This window comes from Curcuma longa, chromosome 11 (genome assembly GCF_044706935.1).
Source record: "Curcuma longa cultivar G26 ecotype Majalengka, Jawa Barat chromosome 11, ITB_CL_G26_1.1, whole genome shotgun sequence".
NCBI lineage: Eukaryota > Viridiplantae > Streptophyta > Magnoliopsida > Zingiberales > Zingiberaceae > Curcuma > Curcuma longa.
In genome coordinates, this window is record NC_133871.1 from 21,261,169 (window position 1) to 21,282,837 (window position 21,669).

Sequence of the window (21,669 nt, forward strand, 5' to 3'; positions counted from 1 at the left end):
CATCTTAAATGTTTAAACGGTTTATTTATTATCCCTAAAAAAATGTAACTTGATCAAAAAATGAAGTCAACGGTTGCTGGGAGAAGTTTTTCCAGAAGTCAACCAACATGTCTTCCTCCTTCGGCGGATTGCGGCTCCTTTGATTTTGAATCCCGTCGCGCCTGTGCTTTTCTTCTCCTCCTCCTCGCAGCCCCCAACTTGTATTCTGACGCCGCTTCCGGTCTTTAGCCACCGTCGGTGTTGGCTTGTGCTAGAGCTTTAAAAAAGTCTGAGTTTTTAATTGCCAAAAAAAGTTTATCTAATTGGGCCGTCCACTCCAACCCAGCGGCATTAAATACGGCGCGGGGCAACATCAAGCGACAAGACCAGCAGCAATAGCAACTCCAATTGGTAGCGATTCCGCTGCTCCCCTACTCCCGAGGGCTTGCTTTCCGTTTCCAGTTGTGTCCTTTTCTTCTTTCCTTGGATTTATCTCGAATGCTCTGGAAAGAGGATTGATTGAGGGAGTTGTATAAATCGACCTCCAGAACTGGGAATGGAAGTAATGCTTGCTGCCTAGGTTTTGCAAGGCGGTTTTCTCTTCGTCCAAAACAGTCTCTAGACCCTCGCGAGGACAGAACTCGTGGATATCTTTCGCCTTTTCTTGTCTCGACTTCTCCTCCTTAAAGTCGGAAGCTTTCAGTTGCGAATCATGGCGTCGCCTCTGGTGGCTCGGAAAGGTCGCGACTTGCAGCGTTACGAGAACCATCTCCGGCTTGTCGCAGGGTATATTGCTTTCTTTTCTCTTAAACCGAAGGTTTCTTGTTCTTGATAGGGGATTTCAACTTGGTAAAATTTAGAAATAATTGCAGAATGCTAAGTCTTTCTTTATTTCTCTGTGAGATTAGATAGCAATATCCTATTAGATTTGTTGTCTGTAGTTCCATCATGAGGGGGCCTTGTCACTGCCTAGTGTTTGGTAGGTTGTCCATATGATGTAGCAATTTTTTGGAGCAGGATGGACAATCTCATCCCCCTTCGTAGTATTTCCAAAAAGCCAAAATTAAGATAACTATGGCTAAACCAAATCGTTTTTTTTTCTTATCTGTTGTCATATGCTGTTTTTCAGATGCATTCCCTACAAGATAACTGAGGAACCAGACAATCAATCTGATGATGTGATTAACAAACTGCAAGTTCTCATGATCAGTTCACCTGGTCGACATGATTTTGTGTTCCCAAAGGTAAGCACTGCTTGTTAATTTGAGGTCTAAAGTGGGGCTGGGCTAGTAATGGTTACTGAACCGATTGAAACGCCGGTGTAGGGTGGCTGGGAGAAAGATGAGACTGCATGTGAAGCGGCACGCAGAGAAGCTTTGGAGGAAGCAGGAGTTCGGGGAATACTACATGTGAGTATTTATGTTGATTAAATGAATATAAGCAAACAAAGGTATTGCAAACTTTTTAGTATCTGAACTAGTAGGGTTGCGAGCTTTTTTACTGTGTTCTTGTCAATCAAGATATCCTCGAATTCATCTTTCGATTCTTGTGTTTCACAGGAAGTGGTCCTATACTGATTTATGCAGATATAAATCAAGTGATTGTAGCGCCAGTTAAATTAGATCCACTCGTAACATTGTGGTCGTTTTCATTGCCAACAACAACAAGCTTGTCCTCAACAATTGCTTTTCTCTAGTTTACGTCTGAGAGATTGTGATATCACTCAACTTTGCTCTTGCACACCTAATTTTCACGTGATATGTCTCTTGCTTGCCTGATTCCAGCTGCATCTCACATGTGATCTGCTCCTAGAGATGCTTCTGTAGAGCCAGCCCCCACATATTACCTGTCTGAAAGATAATCTTCTAAGAACCTGACTTAACTTACACGTCATGTCAATGACAAAAAAGAAGCAATTTCTCTTGGTAATTTGTTCTAGTCTCGTTGTTGAACATTGCCAACTAGGCATTCTCACTAAATTGAATAATTTGTAGGTAGCTCCAACTTTGCACGTAAAGCATTCAGATTCATAGTTTGACAAGAAAGTAATGGATTTTCTCACTTATGTTCAGGAAATTGAGCTTGGTCAATGGGTATTTAGGAGCAAGAGCAGTCAGGCCAGTTTCAGCCAGGAAGGGGGTTGTAAAGGTTACATGTTTGCTATGAAGGTAACCGAAGAACTCGACTGCTGGCCTGAGCAAGAAGTACATGGCAGGAAGTGGGTGAGTGCCTTTTGTACACCCTGGTAATAGGCAATCAGCAGCAACAATACACAAGTTAGCTCGATTCTGAAACCATTGGTCTTTATTCTTTAAACAGGTGACCGTAGCGGATGCATTTAAACTCTGTCGATACGATTGGATGCGCGAAGCCCTTGACTTGTTTGTGAAACGCCTCTATAGCAATACAATGCTGTCCGTTCGCGGGTTATACGAGCCAACAAAATTCTGCTTCGTGAAGTCTACTGCCGCTGAGCAAGCCATTGCCTTGTGCTGATGCTTACTTGCTACCCTCGATATGAGTCAGAAGTTTCTTCAACATGCGATCTCTGAACTCCGAGTGGTATAAATTAAGTTGAGACATGGTTCTTATTGCAGCAGTGTGACTTGTTCAAGTGCTTGCTCCACTGCTGATAATGCTAACATGCAATTGGATTACTGGTAGATGTGTTTTGTGGCTTTGCATGGAGCAGTTGTCATGGCAGAAGTTGGATTAGTGGAATGGCTGTATTGTGCTGCTTTGTTTATGGGTCTCTGTTTTAATTTGTTCTTGCCATCAGTCGAAAAAGGGCTTATGAATGAGCCTGCAAACGAGGGCTAACAAGCCTTCTGAAACCCTCATCAAAAGTACATCTTATCGAGATGATTATAAATCGTTAATTCTTTTTAGCCAATAAATTAAAATGGAGAAAACAAATCATATTAAGCTAGATGTAAATTAGATTGAGTAGGTAAATTAAATTAGATGGAGGAAAAAAATATTAGATTCCTCCAGTTTTTATTTCAAACATATATTATGTTTTTAAATATTTAAATTGAGTATTTATGTGTAGTAAAGGATGTAAATTAATAGAGTATTTATGTTTGGGTAACTAGCTATTTTTATAAAATTCATTGTGCAATAATACACTAGTTCAGTTAAGACATTTATAAATAAATTTGATATTTGAATTGATTTCATTTATGTTTATTCATACATGATTTTTATGAATAATAATATTTTTATTAACTTGTCTATGTGTTAAATTAAATTTTTATTTAAATACGAAAAATATAATACTTTTTATAAATTATCTGTAATAACATAATTAAAATGAAAATATATAAATTTTATTTATCAGATTATTTTAATTAAATTATAAGATAATAATATTCATTTAAAAATAAATAAATTTGATACAGAGTGAATAGAGTTAATAAATAAATATTATTGGCCTGAGTCATCCTCAGAGCTAAGCTTATGCCATCGCGGGGGGGATTGCCCTGGCCAGTCCCGTATTCATCGTGATTTACTCCCCCTCATACTGGGGCCGGGGTGGGGGCCGCTAGGTTGGCGGTTCCAACCTTTTGCAGTTATGCCATCGCGGGAGTTCTCCCACCGTCAGCTCTTCCATCTCCTCCACCGCCGCTGCAAGAGCCTCCGCCACCTCAAGGCCATCCATGCCCAGGCCACCGTTCACGGCCTTACCTCTCTCTATCCCTCCCCCATCCTCGCCAAGCTTATCTACGCGCTCACCCTCCTCCTCCCCACCGCCATCAACCACCATGCCTCCCTCCCTGCCGCAGCAACCGCCGCTGCCGGATACGCCCTCTCCCTCTTCCACGCCATCCCCTTCCCATCCACCTTCCCCTACAACCTCCTCATGCGTGTCCACACCCTTCTCTCCTCCCCTCTCTCCGCTCTCCTCCTCTTCACCTGCATGCGCCGCTCCGCGGTGCCCCCCGACTCCCACACCTTTCCCTTCGCCCTCAAGGCCTGCGCCCACCTCTGCCACCCCGCTCTCGGCCGCGCCCTCCACTGCCAAGCGCTCGTGTTCGGCTTCGTCGACGACCTCTACGTCCGTAACACTTTGATCAGCACCTATTCTTCTTGCTACTCGATGCCCGAAGCAAGGACTATCTTCGAAGAGTGCCCCTCGCTTCGTGACGTAGTCTCCTATAATATTTTGATAGATGGATATGTGAGGGCCGGCAAAATTGAGCACGCGCGCAACCTGTTCGACGGAATGCCTGAAAGGGATGTAGTCTCGTGGGGTACACTTCTGGCTGGATACACGCAGATGGGTGAATTCGAGGCTGCAGTCATTCTCTTTGACCGGATGCTCGAGATAGGAGAGAAGCCTGATGATGTTGCTTTGGTCTCTGTATTGTCTTCCTGTGCTCAGTTAGGAAAGTTGGACATAGGAGAAGCCATCCACGAGTACATCAAGAACAACAGGGCTAAACTTAATGTCTATCTTTCCACGGCCCTGGTCGACATGTATGCAAAGTGTGGCTGCGTTGGTGTTGCTTTAGAGATTTTTGAGTCAACACCGTGGAAGAATTTGTTCACATGGAATGCTATTATTGTCGGTCTAGCTATGCATGGCAATGGTAAGAAGTCGCTCGAGTACTTCAATAGGATGAGTGATGTTGGTGTTCAACCGGATGGAGTGACCTGCTTAGGCGTATTGGTGGCTTGTAGCCATGCAGGACTTGTTGAAATGGCCCGGAGGTTCTTCAGTGAAATGGAGAGTAGCTATGGTGTTGAGCGTGAGCTCAAGCATTATGGTTGTATGGCAGATTTACTTGGTCGGGCTGGGTTTATCAAGGAAGCCATGGAAATGATCGAAGGGATGCCAATGAAGGCCGATGCATATGTTTGGGGAGGTGTCCTGGCAGGTTGTCGGATACATGGGAATATAGAGATTGCAGAGATTGCAGCAGAACATCTACTGGAACTGGATCCAGATAACAGTGGGATATTCTCGATTATGGCTGACATATATGCTAATTATAGGAGATGGGAGGATGTCGGGAGGATTAGGAAGTTGATGAATGAAAAGGGAGTGAAAATGAATGTTGCTTGTAGTTCAATTTAGGTGAATGATGTCACCCATGGAGTTATATCAGAGGCGGCTGGCTAGATTACTGTTGAGACTTGAGAGAACAAGTTATGGTTATAGAACTTGGTGGATAGTCAAGTTAATTTACTGCATGCTGACAATACACAGGTAAAAAAAAACATTCTTGGAAATTATGTTGCTCCCTTATTACTTATTACCTAACTATTTATCTAGCAACTTCCTGATTACTGTATTCTTTTCCTTATAAGATCTCCATATACTTTAAAGTTAATCAAATTTCAGTTTACTATAATATTTATTCTAGATTGCTATGGTATGAGAGTGCATGGATCCCCCCTTTCATAGGATTTGTTCATCAAAAATCATATTTGCTAGATGATCCCTAGGAAAGACCTAGATTTCCTATCGGATAATAATGAGTATGATGAATGCAGTTAGAATCCCTGAGAAAAACTCTTCAATACTTTTAGATCCCACAAACATGGAAAAGCTTATGGAAAATTCGTTCTGAATAGTTTGCACTTATTAATGCTAGCAAGCTCCAAATTCCATTATAAAGCTGCAGTTAGGGCACAAGACATAAATTACAGCATTATGAACACAAAAAATCAAACTTAGATCATGCAATTGCTTTATTTGAAGTTGCAGTTGTTTCTCAGTTATCATGTCTTATTTATGACTGCACAGGTACATCATACTGTAGTACTGTCTGGTTCTCTTCTCACTTACTGCCAACTTGTCACACTAGATGAAAGGCAGATTCACGGCTGATCTTGTTTCCAAAAGTTTTACAGAGATAACGGTCAGTGATTGTGGGCATATTCTTAGCCCATGGAGACTGGTGATTCTATTAGAGATTTTACAGAAGTGGATGATGTCCAAAATTGAACATGTGGATTTGGATTTTTATCTTTGAAAACTATGAGCACGGGACAGTTTTCTACAAATAGCCTACTGGCTAATCATATTTTTACTAACGAACATGGGTCAGAAGAAAGCAAACACCTCTATCGACATCTTTGACCATCAGCCACAATGTTTAGTAATTTTTGCTAAGATATGCTGTTTGTCTGCTTTGCAAAATTCTGTCACTTATATAGTTATATACACAAACTATGGACAATTACTCTTGGTGCTTACTTTTTTCTATTCTCATTGATATAAACAGAAGTCAAAAATTATCCTGCAAAAATGCATGTTAGCCATTCGTTCCAAGTTTGGGTACTAAAACAAGTTGGACCTTCAAATGAGATTGTGAAACCAAAACATCCATTTGCAAACCTGTCTTGAGTTTTATGTTGTACAATACTGCCAAGTCATTGCTATATGCTATGTCAATATTGAGGAATGATGCATGTATAATTGCAAAACACTATCAATACAACAATTCCAAATAAGTGGCATTGCACTTTCTTTCCCATTTTATGTCTATTCTTTCTATTATTCCAAACAAGTATTACACCCTAATTTCGCTCATGTAGCTAATTCTGATTTAGTTCCATTGATTTATAAGCCTTGACAGATAGGTATATTATGGTCAACTTGTGTTGGCATTTAGCAATGGTACTTATCAATCAAGTTAATGAGTCTGTTATTTTAGTTCTTTTATTGGGCTGGACTGTGAAAAGTGGTATTAGAGGGAACCTAGTCCTATGATTGGGTGAGTGGAACCGACATGAAATCTTTGCATGGGGCAGTGAAGATGCTATTGGGCTTCACACATTGATTCGACTTTTTTTCATGATTATGAGTTAAACATTGTGCATATCTCAACTTCCCTGGAAGGGAGATGTAGATTCATACCACTACTTTAGTTATCTTGCTTGTTCTATCTAGATTTGATCTTCTAAGACAGCACAAAGCATCCTTTAAAACCCATCCCCATCATTTTGGCACTAGAAGTGCCCTTCAAATTTATATTAACTCCAAGATCCCAAAGCCACTCAGCTAGCTGAAGGTTATGTACATTGACCTTCAAACCTTAGAACAGTATTTGACCACATTCTCCAAGAGCAAACTTCTCAGGTTTGGTTCAGAGTTTTCATTGGCTTTGAGCACCTTTCACCTAAAACTTTTGAGGATTTAAATTTCTCTGTTGATGCTTACCTTGGCAACATTGTGCTGCCTCTTCCGTAGTCGTTCCACCTCGAATGGCTAACTTTATAGTGCCACTTGTTTTGAGACAGAGACAGAGTGTCACAAAAAGCCTGAATGGGCACCCGGGAGAGGAAGACACTAGGAAAGAAGTGAGTGGAACGGGAGAAGAAGCATTTGCCAGCCATGCCCATTGTATAAGGCAGACGGAAAATGACCAGGCTAATAAGTCATCATTTCAACCAATCGAGATAATTTTTTAGCTGTATCATTTTTGTTATTCATGATATTTGGTGTCAGGACAACCCATTGAATGATTCAGATGTAACCAAATGGGCTTTATTATGCAGCCCTCCTATATACGCTACGAACTCAATCATTCACAAGTTTGCCAAACAATGGGATTCCGTAAGAAATCTCAAACCCAAATGTCTTTATCATGATTTGCTTGTAGAAACTCTGGGAAGCATGATGTTGGCTATACTCTGGTACGACAATTTGCTTTCCATAACTCTGGCTGGTGTTATTTAGTTTTTCTCTTAATCTTTTCTTTTTTTTCTAACAGCGCACAGAGCATCCTGCGGCATATTATGTGAAGTGTAGCTGTTGAAGCTTTAGGGCAGAGTTTGGCAACTTTTCTATGGCTGCCTCAGTAGCGCAAGTAGATAGACGACAGTAAGCTGCTGTGTAAGCAATACAGTTGGTCGTCTCGAACACGTAAGCCCTCCATAACAAGCATCTTTACATCAATTGGATCTTGAATTGCAAAACTTGTAACAATTTTTTTACCATGATGATGCAGTTTCTAATAAGTAGCAGGGTTTCAGTTTGGAAAGAAAGTGTTATTAAAGAGTAAGCTCTAAATATTATGTTACTGAGCAAGTATACCTACTTTATTAACAAACATGGTAAGGAATATTTTGGGATTCTTAATTCGACACACTAATCGTGGTTCTTTTTCCCCATCTGAACAGCTCATGCACAGCAGCAACGTAGTAAAACTGATGATGCCACAACGTGGTCTTGATAGATTAAACAATTCTCTTTTGAATTGCAAAAACCATTTTGCGGATAGATGCGAATCCATCATTTACTTTTACTTTCGAGCAGTTCTCCGTCGGATGCTCGTCGACAGCTATCTTCTCTCAAAAGGCGCGTGGAACAGGCAGGGAGAGGCTGTCGGAGACATGAAACCAGCCGAAAAAGAAGGGAGGAAGCCCACGGACGATGAGCTTTTAAAAGGCGAAAAGCAAAAGAAGCGAGTTGGCGTGCGTGCATCGCTGCTCCGCTTCCCTTTGGATCGACGATCTTAAAGGAGAAAAAAAAAGTTAAAGAAGGCGATGTGAAGACTGAAGCGTGATGCAACTTTGAAGTTTGAACTTGTAGATTATTTATTGCTAGAGATATATTTGGTGAGCAAGCAACACTGTCATTCAACAGTAATCAGTGTGGCCTCTTTGACTGTTTTTACTGCCATCGACTGCACCTCCGAGCTTTTCTCGGATCTTTGCCTCATCCACCTCCACTGTGTCCAATTCCCTAAAATAATCGACTTACATGCGATATGATATTATGATTTTAATGATATTCTTAAAAATAGTTAAATTTTGTGAGGCATTTTTAAATTTTCTCTTACAAATAGCTGGAAGGAGCAAAATTTAGTAGGATGACAGACTTTAAGGAACTATCTGTAAGAATTATGCGGCCGTATGCAGAAGAAAAGAATGCCGATGAACTAAACAAATTGGGGGCCTTTCTGTAAAATGGGACTTGTTCTTTTTTTCTCCTCCGTATACCTTCGGCTACTATTTGGCGCCGTTTCGCCCATATTAGCTGCGTAATATTCTCACCGTCTCTCTCCTCTCTGTCGTCCGTCGTAGGAGCTCCAGATCCCGACACAGATCTCTGGAGAAGGCGCAGGATCGGCTAATCGCCCGGACGGTTTGCCGATCCCCGTCTCCTCCGACCACTCCTTCCCGCCTCTGCGGCCGTCAAGCCAGCTCAACGGAGGTGGCCTGGCACGTCGTCGGAGACTATTTTGGGGAGGAGAACGCTTAGGGTTTCTCACTCGCTCATTCTCCTTTCCTTGACGTAATGTTGCTAGCCCGCTCATGCTTTCGTGCTTCTTCAAACCACGGGTTTTGCCAAATTTATTGGAGATTTATCTTATGTAACGTTTTCAATAATTTTTCCTAAAGGATATTCCTTGTCTGGCATTTGTCTCTTGGGTAGCGATCATTTAGGGCTCATTGATTTCTAGTTGAGTTTTTCACGTTTTACAATTGATCCACCATTCCTTTTCGTCAGGGAATTTGGTATGCTTTTTATTAGCTTATTTTTAAATTTGTGACTTCTTCCATTCGGTTTGAAGAAAAATACGCTCCTTTTGTTCTTGCGTAGTTGATTCTACAATTTGCTGGTAATTGACTAGTAAAACTGAAGCTTGGTTTCCTAATCAGCTGTAAGGATCCTATATTGTGCAAATCGCAATGCAGAAGTTGGATCGAAGTGTCGGCTATCATAGTGCCTGAGGATCTGGTAGGATGCAGGGTAAGATGTATGGAAAGACACTTCCAAGGCATGTATCTGACTCTAATCGGAGAATCATTGAGACAAGCGGTCCATCAAAGAGGGAGTATCAAGTGTGGCAAGGAAGCAATGTAAGAAATTTTGGAGCTCTTTCTTAGCATATGAAATTTCTTCTGATCTAATCCAGAAGTTGTGGCACTAACATCAAGTCCTTTAGACCTTTAGTTTGTGCACTATTGGGTTTCTCTTTTTGCATGTTGTTTCATATTTAGTGAACCTTTTTTACACAGTACCTTAGAATACCATAAATGCTGCCTCATGCTCAAGGGAAATCGCTTAGAGCTGCTACCTTTGTTGCTTAGTTTCAAACATGGTGGGTAGATGTGACGTAAGAAGTCATAACTTTTGTAGGACAGAGTCTTTATTAGATGCATTACAACAATCTGTAGCAAAGTTAATAGGTTTTAAAGAAATTCTCTTGATGACACTACACACATGCAATTCCTTTGATTTATAGCAAACAGTCAAATAATGTCTACTACATTCTTTATTGTCTCAATTTCTCAGAGGCCCACCCAGTTTTTGTGTTTTCCCCTCACAAGTAAATGTTACCTTATGATCCATCACTGCTAGTCTGTCTTAGTTGACTATAGTGATTTTCCATTCTTTTTCAACCACTTCTAATGTTCTTGTTTGTAGCAATATGTTTTAACATATTTATTAGAGGACAATATTCAATCTGAATTCCCTGGATAAGTTCAAACCTCAACCACTCTGAATTAATTATGTAACTATACAGTGGTTAAGGATCTTTGAGATGACAAGTTTTGCATTTACCAGGGTCTAGTTGCTAAATGGTTAAATAATAACTAGAACAGTCAATATGTTTGATGAAGATCAACAAGCCATTCAGGAACAGTTCTTGTTATTGAATTATGTTAGGAAAAAAAAGTCTATAAAGAGTATGCCACCATAGGCATAGAATGGAACTTTACTCCCAAAAGAGGAAGACTGAGTTAAGTTTCTTCAGTCTTGATGCTTTTCAGATCTCCAATCATAGACAACAAATTATTTTATAATGATTTTGATTTGTCCATAATCATTCAATGACAATCAGGACCTATCCAGTTGGAACTTGGAAGGATGAATGAATTGATGAACGAATAAACGGATGAATGAGTGGATCAGTGGATAGTTGGGAATTTCTTTGTTTGGATGCATGGGTAGATGGAATTATATATCCCTTAATCCATTTGCCGACTAGTTCAGTTGGAATGGAATGATAATTTGAAGGATGGATAACTAAATTTGAAAAAAGACATTAATACCCTCCTCATAATTCCTGTCCTCTCTTCACAAACTCCTGTCGACTTCAGTTGTCTTAATAACTCTTGTTGAATGATTGCCTTATGCTTATTAGTTTCAGCGAATAGTTTGTCAACATATCAGTGGCAATATGTTTATTGATTGATTCCACATGATGATAATATGCTATGACTACCATGATTTATCATAGCTTCCTTTGAATGCAATGAAAAAAAACATATTTTAAGTAGGATTAACTGTGGATCAAATTTCAGTTATTAATCAATTATATCAAGCCCCAATTCTCAATTTTCGTATTTAAATAATAAATCAAATTCAAGGGAAACAATCCTCAAAGGCAAAGATATACAATATACATTATGAAGCAGTATAATCTATTATTTTTGAGATATAAAATAGAGTAAAAAATTTCATCTCCATAGGTAGCCTTTGAGAAAGCCAAAATTGATTTGTCTCTAGCTAATCCTATTAGTCTCGCCTTGCTCTAAACTTTTCAGTCTTGTACTATCAAATTTTAAATTTCCCTTGGAGTTGTATATTTATCCTCCCCAAATTATGCTTCTATTAATGTTTGATTTTACCTTTATTTTATTAACATCTTCAATGATCTTTAGGGCAAAACAAGCATTTGATCTTGAAATTATAGAACTACACAACTTGTGTAAGGAGTCATAAGAAGATAGCTCTTTGATCATACAATTGGAAGGGGTAATCCTACACTCTGGATTTTACATTGCCTGGAAATGAAGCAATAAGACTACATGAAATAGTTCAGGTTTTTATAACAGTGACAACCAAATACAAGAATCATACCTAAACAAAAGATATATTTAAGTTGTTCATTAGTATTAGGATATAACATTCTAAGATCAAATAGAATTGACTGCTTATGGTGCTATTTTGTGAGCAGAACTGGAAATCGAAAGCAGTATAACAAATTCTATGATACAAATTCGCTTGACGGAACATATAATAGAGAACAAGAAACAGTGATGTAAAATAGATTAAATCTTAATCATATATGGATGCTGTTGGATTTGTAGTTTGAAGATGAAGAAGAGACAACTTCACCAAAGACAGGAGCAGCATTCGTTAACCCAATGGAGATGTGTCTGGGAAGAAGAGCAGCACAACCAGGAAAAAGAGCACACAAATAATAGCAGCATTAGAGAATGAAAGAACACTATCAGAGAACAGAAGAACAGTGTGTTAGAGCATAGAACCTGCTGGAGTATGGAGAACAGTCGTGAATAGCAAATAATACATGAGCAATTCTCATGAAGGAAGGAGGCCTAGCTGAGAAGAACACACTGCTGGGAATGTAGGCAAACACGAGAGTCTAGGAAGAAGAATACATGAGCGCCGCTTAGCCAAAAACATAATACTCGAGATCAAAACAAGGAATTAGCAGTGGCCATTAGGAATAGGAATATTAAAATCGTCATAGGGATAAAAAAATAGTTAACAAAATAGTCTCATTAAGCCTATAGTTGGTCCATGTGATTTGAGTGGACTAGATATGAGGGATAAATCGGAATGTTTATCCTTCAAATGAACCGGCAGAAGGATAGATATGTGGGTCTATTTGTTTACTCATCTACCCATCATTCTACTTTTCTGTCCAGGCAAGAGCATCACATATTTATCTTTTAAAGTTAAAATCATTTTTGGATAATGTTTTCTTCATCCCTATAGAGCAGAGTATATTTTAACTTATATAATATTATGAGAATCCAAGATCTTAATAAAAGCTCCCAGACTGAAGCAGTTAATATGTTACTTAAAACTTGTATTTTAAAATGGTTGTTCAAGTGGTCAACATGATAACTTTGACCTTTTCACTTTGGAGACTGAATGCAGGAATCCCTTTTCCCTTGAAAGCGTGGGAGATTCACAATTCTTATGTAATAATTCGTACTAGAAATTTATCTATTAGGAGTGTCTTCATGAAATAAATGCTAGGTAGATTTTGCTTACTAGACTCAAGTTACCATGCTGCAGAAATATTTATGAAAGTTTTTCTTCTTCTGCATTTTATGTTATTCTTGGTAGATATCAGATGCCCAAAGATAGCACTTATGTAGTTATACTATAATGGCAGCAACTTTTTATCTGCTCAAGGATGTGGTTTGTTAACCTTTCACTGTCAGAAAAACAGAGGATAATCTATGAACTATTCTTTTCTCATAAGTGATATAATAAGCATGCAAAAGCCTTGAAGCTTCAAATGGAAGGACTACAAAATTTCAATGGAGGAAAAGAACCAAAAGGCCTTACATAATTCTTTAGTCTCACACTGAAGTTTTATGGCATTCTTATACCTTTATGAATACTTTTCTTTCGCCAAGCTCTTGAGACTTTTGAGGACGTGTGATTTTAGCCCAATCATGGACTTTAAGTTTAACACCCAAACTTATGCATGCATTCTTACTGTGCCAAACGGAGCCACATGGTGAGGTGCCAGCCAAAGCAAGCAGAGTTCTAGTTCCAGCATGGTCACAAGACGGGTGTCTGTGTGGGTGGCAGAAATTATTTTATTCATTCAACACTTTTTTTTAGATGTTTGAATTTAAAGATTTTGTCCTTTTATTTTGTTTGTCACTGTGCCTGCCTCTTTTAAAGAAGAGACTGCACTGCCTATTTGAACACCAACAACATTTATGAATCTTCTCGACAAATTGCATTCAGATTAGTCTACTCCTTTCTTGAAATCTTTCATTTTCACTGCTCAAAGTTGAAAGGATCTACGATAGATAGTAAGGGCATCACCTGCTTTATCCTTGGGGTAACAGACCAGAAACAAAATAACCTATTGACATTCTCTTTCCTACTTTTCCTTGTTTCTGTATTTGCATTTTATCGGTATAAATTGGATCAAGTCTGCAAAATTGATATTTCAGTTCAAATATCTCATCCTCTTGCATATCATAGATGTATTTGTATTTTTCTAATTAAATATATGATAATCCACATTGGTTGCCTAGAATTAGATGGCATGTTCCAATAGCAAGTGCAAAATTTTCTTTTGATTTTATGCCTATATCTACTTTTCATTAGAAAATAGCATTCTCTTCAAGATGCAAATTCTGGAATATTTAATACACTTATTATGTTTGGACTATCAAATGTGGTTTCATTAGTTAATCGACCATCTCTTGATGTTCTAAGAGATATTAGCTTTCTTTACATCATACAGAAGTTTTTTTGGGGAGGGAGGCTTATATTTGGTCCAGATGCAAGGTCTCTGGTGCTCACAATAAATCTTATTGCAGTTCCTGTTATCCTCTTTGCTATATTTGTCTCACAGAAGCTGGTCCATGAGTTCCAGCATCAGTTTGGGAATCTTATTATAGCTATTGCTATTATGTTTGCTGCTTATGTAAGTCCCTTGTCACGTTAAATTTCATAATTATATACTTTCAGTAACAGCTATTTCTTCTAGTATTTAGATTCCATACAATCATATGCATGTTAATATATTGAGTGAACTTTTGGTTGCAAAATCCTGAAAATAAATATGTGGTAGAACTTCTGGCTTATAGTGGTAAAGTTTTCATAGTTTGGATATTCATAATGCAATCATAAAAGCTACATAAAATAATTATGAATTTGGAATCTCACAAGCTTTATACTCCTAATCACCTGGTTAATGGGAGGGACTTAATGAAAAGATGGTCATTCCAATATTGTAGCAATATTAAGTTATCGTTAAATTTCATAGAACATGGACCAACCGAGGAGGAAGGCAGGACATCACTGTAAAATCAATAATTTAAGAGGCTAGTTAAACACTGTCTATTGACAACGTAACACTATAAAGATTGTACTTTTCTTGTGGAAATGAATTTCTTTGTTTCTAGAATACCACTAGTTCTTATCCAGTATCATTGCTAAGTAAATTAGTCCATGTACGTCTTGATTACTACATATCACAGTTGCAGTCTGCTTCAGTCTGTTGAAGATAGAAGCTTCAACTGCTTGGTCAATGAATAGCATGAGAGCAATGACCTGTGCTTATTAACAACAAATGTCGACATGTTTAGAGAGAAAAATCCATATAAGAAAATTGATTTATCTTTTATGTTTGCTAGATCATTCACCTTTGTAATTATTCTCATGGAAGATTGTCTGAAATTGTTTGCTTTTTGGTACATGCAGGATATTACTCTTCTCCTTCTTACCTCTGGCAGAGATCCAGGAATTGTTCCACGTAATGCCAATCCACCTGAACCAACAGATATTGTCTCACCTGGTACATCTACAGAGTGGTCAGGAAGCCATGGTGCTCCAGCTTTACCTCCAACTAAAGATGTATTTGTAAATGGCACTTTTGTGAAGGTCAAGTATTGCAACACATGCATGCTTTATCGCCCCCCTCGTTGCTCTCACTGCTCAATCTGCAACAATTGTGTGGAGCGCTTTGATCATCATTGTCCCTGGGTTGGGCAGTGTATTGGAAGAGTAAGATTGTTTTCCTAAATTGTCGTCTTTATCTATTGCCCTTTCTTCTGTTTTTTCTTCCAAGTTACAAGTAAGCTCTTGTAAACTAGATATTCGTATTCAAGCATAACAGCTTAGTATTCCTAAGCTAACACCTTGTGATGTTAATTTATCATCTAAGTCCATATTTTTTAAGACATGAAGGGGAGCCTTGGCGCAACGGTCAAGTCGTTGCTGTGTGACCATGTAGTCACGGGTTTGAGTTGCAGAAACATCCTTGTGCAATGTAGGGCAAGGTTACATATAATAGACCTAATGTGGGCAGATCCTTTTCAGGACTTTGCATTGCTAGGAGCTTTATGCATCGAGCTGCCTTTTATGATAGGATGAAGAATAGAGATAGTGGATGAGGTAGGTCTCTATAATTACAAATTTATACTCAATGCTAAGAAAAAGAACTCTGTAGTTATTTTGTATAGTGAATTACCACTATTCAGAGTTTGGGCCTTGTAACACATGAATAGGGTAAGCCCTCTTATGGTTCATATTGGGACAGTCTTCATTGTCTACAGCTACCATGTTGAACAATGACATGGAGCCCCATTCTTGATGTTAGTTTTGATCCAAGTCTAATGGCACGTAAGATCTTATTGTGAAGTCCATACCCTGTTCTGGCCTTCTCAGGATTTAGCTTCCACAAATCCATTTTATTTAATTGTTACTGACTGATTGCATTTCTCAGAGCCATAGTAGTTTTCTTCTTCAAGTTTGACAATTTAAATTACCATGATTGGGAGTTGAAGGTATACTAAAAGTAGGTTCCTTCAGAAATTTCTGTGTATCTTATGCCCAACCTTCATACCTTTTGCTTATAACTATGATTCTTGATTACCTAATCTAATTTTTTAAAGTTAAGAAAGAAAGATTTGATTAAGAAATACAGACCATTTCTTCCATCTTTGCCACTTATTGTTTTTGTTCTAGCAGAGGAACTACCGTTTGTTCTTTATGTTTGTGTTCTCAACGACCCTTCTCTGCCTGTATGTCTTTGCCTTCTGTTGGGTTAATCTTAAAAAGATCATGGATGTGCACGAATGCAATCTTTGGGCAGCTGTTGCAAAATCACCTGTTTCTGGAATTCTCATCATTTACACATTTATAGCAGCTTGGTTTGTTGGCGGTTTGACATCCTTCCATATTTACTTAATCTGCACCAATCAGGTTTGTACCTTCCGCTGAAGCCATATGTTACTATATCGTTTTGCATGCTCCAGTTTTGCAGCATGATATCTTTTGTCTTTTCTGTAGACTACCTATGAGAATTTTAGATATCGATACGACCGCAAAATGAATCCATATAACCGCGGGTGCTTCCAAAATGTCAAGGAGGTTCTCTTCTCTGAAGTTCCCAAGTCCATGAATAATTTCAGAGCAAAGGTGAAAGAGGATTCAACTAGATTCGCCTCATCACATTCTATGGGGCGAGCCATTAGTCCAGATGTACCAAAGACAAGCTATGATCTCGAGGTTGGTGCAAAAAGACATACTGTGGCTGCAGAGGAACTTGAAGACATACAAAGCCAGTTTGAGAGTGGAGCATCAGCAAGATGTGATCTCCAACCGCCACACCCAAGCTGGACCGATGACAAAGACCACTGGGAGATAACAAATGACATAGAGGCACTGGAGGCTGAATTTAGAATGGAAAATACCTACGGACACAGAGGAAATATTCATTGAAAATGTTGGGATCAGAATGGTAGTTGCTAATTCCGCTAATTGGTGTATCCCTTGTAGGTTAACAAGGCAGTAAAAAGAACTTTTGTGTCATTAAAACTGAAAAGCAGATGCCTCTCTCTCTCTCTCTCTCTTTCCTTTTTTTTTTAATTTTACATTTGGAACAAATTTGTATAAGGAGATGTGCCATAATATTTGACTTGTATACATGTAGTTGAGATTTGGAGATGTTTGTAAATGTTTGCATTCATTTTGTTGGTAATTCATTTCTCCCCTTAGGAATTTTATGGCTTTTTTGTGGTATTAATATGCATCTTAATTTGCTTCGATAAAAATGATCTTTCAAGGATTCAAATTGTTTGTAGATTTCTCTCTCTTTCTTCTTTTCTCCAAAAAGGGCCTTCAGCAAGCATCATCTCTTCTTCCTTTGTTAACTATGAATGGATCCTAGCCTTCCCTACCATACATGATAAAACATACTGTAGGCTATATACTAATAGGTGTAATCAACGAGCTTATTATCTAAAAATTAAAATTTTAACTACTTTGAACTTCTCAACACGGTCGAAGAGATATTCATTTTTTCTAAAAAATAATTTTGATTAAAAAAATTATATTATAAACTATTTACAAGTTAATTTTCAAAGTTTGTGCTAATTTTATTTTAATTCTAATGGCAAATTTGAAAATCAATTTACTTTCTAAAAATCGAAGATCTTATCATTTTGAGTTTATCAATGACGTATTACTTTTTTTTTTTCTAAACAAGCTATTTTATTGAAACTTTTAAAGTAAAGTTATTTATAAATCGGCTTATAGACATTCAATTTGTATCAACTCTAATGATGTAAACTGATTTAAAAATTAGCTACGGTCTAAAAATAAAAATATTTTATCAACCTTACTAATTACCATCGGAGAGACATAAAGGTTCGCTTTATAAAAGTTTTTATTTCGATAAAAAATTTCATTGCTAATTTTTAAATTATAAAAAAATTAACTTACCATCAAAAAGTTAAAGATTGTTATCATTTTAAATTTATTAATACAAAATACATATCAATATTTTATTAAAAGATTTTTCAATAAAAAATTTATTCTCATAAAATTTTTAAGAGAAATTTATAAATCTAAACAATATTAAGATAAAATAATATCTTTAAAAATGTGAGGGTATTTAAATAAATAAATAATTAGGGGCAAAATTAAATTTTCTCTATCTTCATATTGTTTAGAGTTTGACTTTCTACTTTCTACTTGGGGCCATGCCATTGCCACGTGGAGAGACGAATTTGGGACGACTTTCCACCAGCTCATCTGGGCCGTCAGTTTCTCCATTATGAATTTAGATCCCTACTTCCGCGTTCTCATTGTCCAACCCGCACCCCTCCGCTCTCCACGCTCCCTCTTCTTAACGGTTTGTTAGAGTTCCTGCGATCGGCTCCTTCGGCTAAGAGATGGCCAACCCCTTCCTCCTCTTCTTGCCGATCGCGTCTTGTTTTCTACAGATTTGGGCGTCGGATGTGGTAGGCGCGTTGTATTTATAACCCTAATCTGCTAAATATGTTTTTTTTTGAGCCGTAACTAATTGTTTATGGCTTCTGATTCAGTTGTTCTACGAGTCGTTTGATGAACCTTTTGATGGTCGGTGGATCGTCTCAGGGAAGGGGGGCTATGGAGGTACCTAATTTATCCTCAGATCGTCGTCGTTCGAATGTGTATCTGTGATGTCTATTGGTAAATCGCCAAAGTTTCAAAGTTTCGAATCGGTTGCCATGCTTTATGTTTTCCTGTGCAAAAACCTGTTTTGTTTTGTGATCGAGGCATGATTTGGACATTTGTTCTCGATATCTTTGATTAGAATGAGTGAATGAACCAGTAAAAGCTCGAAAATGAGGTTTTTGGTTAAAAATTTCACTATTCTTTGCATTATTTTACAGTGTTTTTTAATTTTCGATTCTCCATCTCCTGGTTCGTTAGTTTCATGAATTCCGGGAAAAAATATATATTTTTCCATATAACTATAACTATTGATTGTTGGGTCATCTATTGAATTGTTCTCAAAAGTATTCTTTCTCAATTGCATCCTCCTTTAACTTCTTTGCGTCCTCATATTTTTCCCTATTTTTTGCTTCCGCGCGTTACAATGGTAGGCACTCAACACCTTCTTAATTGTAGATTTTGTTTGTGTTGATTAGGCCTATGGCAACATTCAAAGAGTAATGGCCATCAAGACTATGGCCTTCTTGTGAGTGAAAAAGCTAAAAAGTATGCAATAGCCAAGGAACTTGATCAACCTATCAATCTCAACGATGGAACTACAGTTTTGCAATTTGAGGTTCGACTACAGAACGGACTTGAATGTGGAGGGGCATATCTCAAATATCTCCGTCCTCAAGCCCCTGGATGGGCACCAAAGGGATTTGACAACCAGTCTCCTTATACTATCATGTTTGGACCAGATAAATGTGGGTCAACAAACAAAGTGCATTTTATCTTTCAACACAGAAACCCCAAAACTGGCAAGTTTGTGGAACATCATTTGAAATACCCTCCCGCTGTCCCCTCGGATAAACTCACTCATGTCTACACTGCTATTTTGCGACCTGACAATGAGCTTAAGATTTTCGTCGATGGGGAAGAAAAGAAGAGTGCAAATTTCTTATCTACAGATGATTTTGAGCCAGCACTTATTCCTCCCAAGACAATTCCTGATCCTGATGATAAAAAACCTGAGGATTGGGATGAGAGGAGCAAAATTCCTGACCCTCATGCAGTAAAGCCACAGGATTGGGATGAACATGCACCAATGGAGATCGAAGATGAGACAGCAGTCAAGCCCGATGGATGGTTGGATGATGAGCCTGAAGAGATTGATGATCCTGGATCCGTAAAACCAGAGGATTGGGATGATGAAGAGGATGGAGTATGGGAGCCACCAAAAATGGACAACCCAAAGTGTTATGAAGCTCCTGGCTGTGGAGAGTGGAAGAGGCCAATGAAGAGTAACCCAGCATACAAGGGGAAATGGCATGCCCCTTTAATTGACAACCCAAACTACAAGGGTACCTGGAAGCCACGAGATATCAATAACCCTGAATTCTTTGAGTCCGACAAACCAAATTTTGAGCCAATTGCTGCTATCGGTATTGAGATTTGGACCATGCAAGATGGTATTATATTTGACAATATTTTGATAGCTAGTGATGAGAAGGTTGCTGAGCAATATAGGATCAAAACTTGGAAGCCTAAGTATGATGTTGAGAAAGAAAAATTGAAAGCTGAGGAAGCTGCCTCTGGGTTTTCGGCTACGATCTTAAGATTTCAGAAGCAAGTATTTGCTGTTCTTTACAAGATAGCAGACATTCCTTTCTTGGAGGCTTACAAGTTTAAGATCATTGTAAGCAGCGTCTTCTTCTTCTCTTTTCTATGTGTAGGTTTCTTCTTAGTTTCTTTCATTGCTTTTAAAAGCCTGTACTGAATTTTGGCTTGTTGTACAGGAGACCATTGAGAAGGCAGAGAAGCAAGCACACATCACAGTAGGAATCCTTTTATCCATAGCGTTTGTATCTGTTAGTGTTTTATCCAGGGCTATTTTTAGATCAAAGAAGCCTGAGGTGAGTTTTTGGCTTTCATTTAAAGAATTTACCATGTCTACATTCTCTGCAATTTAACTCGAGTTGAACCTTGTGAAACTTTTGATCAGGTAAGCGCTGCATCCAAAAATGCCAAAGTAGACAAAACTGAGTTTGCAGGACGCAGTGATGCCAAAGATGAAAAGGATAAAGAAAATGAATCAGGCCCACGCCAAAGGAAGTCTAGGAGGGAGACATAGTGCATGTCTATTTTCCTTTTCAATAGACATGTTAATTTTGTTTTAAGTGGTAGATATATTCATTTTAATTTTATCTTCAAGTGCTTTGTTTCACCATTTTTTTCTCGTTAAATAAGTGTTTTGCTTCTCATTGTTCTAAATTTTGGTAGGTCATGCACTTTGTAATAACTCTTATGAGATTCGTTAATTCTTTTATTATAGTTTTCCTTGAGGGAAGATTGTGTCAAATCTTTGTGATATTTATGTTTACTTTGACCCCTTTTTTTTTGAAAAAAAAAAGACATGAATATAAAACTTACAAATAAAATATATATATTAAAAAAACTTTAGTAATGTTTAATTTTGACTAGTAATATTAATTTTGTTTTATCATTTATAAATATGTCAAATATGATTTCAATTGTTTTATTTAATCTTAGTACTTTGAAGATGGATTTTGAGGAAAATTATTCACTCTATCTCTCTAAAAAGATTTGGATTATGAAAAGATAGCATAAACCCCACCTCAAAATTTTAGAGAAAGAAAATTTAAACCGATACTTTCCAATATAGTACAAAAAAATTCAATGTTTATGGCTAGAGCATGAAAAAAAATACAATGAATTCAATTTGATTTTTTGGATCGAGTCAAATCCACCTTTAAGATTTTTCTTCAATTTAATAC

General features: G+C 37.9%; 4 protein-coding genes across 12 annotated transcripts; all 4 read left to right on the forward strand.

The window, feature by feature from the left end:
* Window positions 1-378: 378 nt before the first annotated feature.
* On the forward strand, window positions 379-2,741 carry LOC141839523 (nudix hydrolase 12, mitochondrial-like). The gene is made up of 5 exons (XM_074727279.1): window positions 379-765; window positions 1,109-1,223; window positions 1,305-1,388; window positions 2,052-2,201; window positions 2,299-2,741. The coding sequence occupies exons 1-5, from the start codon at window positions 692-694 to the stop codon at window positions 2,473-2,475; spliced, it is 600 nt and encodes a 199-aa protein (XP_074583380.1). The 5' UTR covers window positions 379-691; the 3' UTR covers window positions 2,476-2,741.
* An 812-nt stretch (window positions 2,742-3,553) lies between these two features.
* LOC141840847 (pentatricopeptide repeat-containing protein At5g61800) lies at window positions 3,554-8,603 on the forward strand. 6 transcript variants are annotated; one of them, XM_074728926.1, is made up of 3 exons: window positions 3,554-5,191; window positions 7,704-8,158; window positions 8,249-8,603. In XM_074728926.1, the coding sequence occupies exon 1, from the start codon at window positions 3,554-3,556 to the stop codon at window positions 5,057-5,059; it is 1,506 nt and encodes a 501-aa protein (XP_074585027.1). In that variant the 3' UTR covers window positions 5,060-5,191; window positions 7,704-8,158; window positions 8,249-8,603. The 6 variants fall into 6 exon arrangements, 5 of the variants coding, with proteins under 5 accessions (XP_074585027.1, XP_074585025.1, XP_074585026.1 ...); XM_074728924.1 differs by having other exon boundaries at window positions 7,704-7,855; window positions 7,941-8,603; XM_074728925.1 differs by having other exon boundaries at window positions 7,704-7,855; window positions 8,113-8,603.
* Window positions 8,604-8,988: 385 nt separating this feature from the next.
* Window positions 8,989-17,401, forward strand: LOC141838724 (putative protein S-acyltransferase 7). Of its 4 annotated transcripts, none has more exons than XM_074726284.1 (6): window positions 8,989-9,229; window positions 9,598-9,798; window positions 14,190-14,372; window positions 15,152-15,454; window positions 16,421-16,654; window positions 16,742-17,401. In XM_074726284.1, the coding sequence occupies exons 2-6, from the start codon at window positions 9,682-9,684 to the stop codon at window positions 17,171-17,173; spliced, it is 1,269 nt and encodes a 422-aa protein (XP_074582385.1). In that variant the 5' UTR covers window positions 8,989-9,229; window positions 9,598-9,681; the 3' UTR covers window positions 17,174-17,401. The 4 variants fall into 4 exon arrangements, with proteins under 4 accessions (XP_074582385.1, XP_074582388.1, XP_074582386.1 ...); XM_074726287.1 differs by having other exon boundaries at window positions 16,511-16,654; XM_074726285.1 differs by having other exon boundaries at window positions 9,634-9,798.
* Window positions 17,402-18,627: 1,226 nt separating this feature from the next.
* Window positions 18,628-21,046, forward strand: LOC141838723 (calnexin homolog). The gene is made up of 5 exons (XM_074726283.1): window positions 18,628-18,696; window positions 18,781-18,850; window positions 19,369-20,570; window positions 20,671-20,787; window positions 20,877-21,046. The coding sequence occupies exons 1-5, from the start codon at window positions 18,628-18,630 to the stop codon at window positions 21,003-21,005; spliced, it is 1,587 nt and encodes a 528-aa protein (XP_074582384.1). The 3' UTR covers window positions 21,006-21,046.
* Window positions 21,047-21,669: the final 623 nt, after the last annotated feature.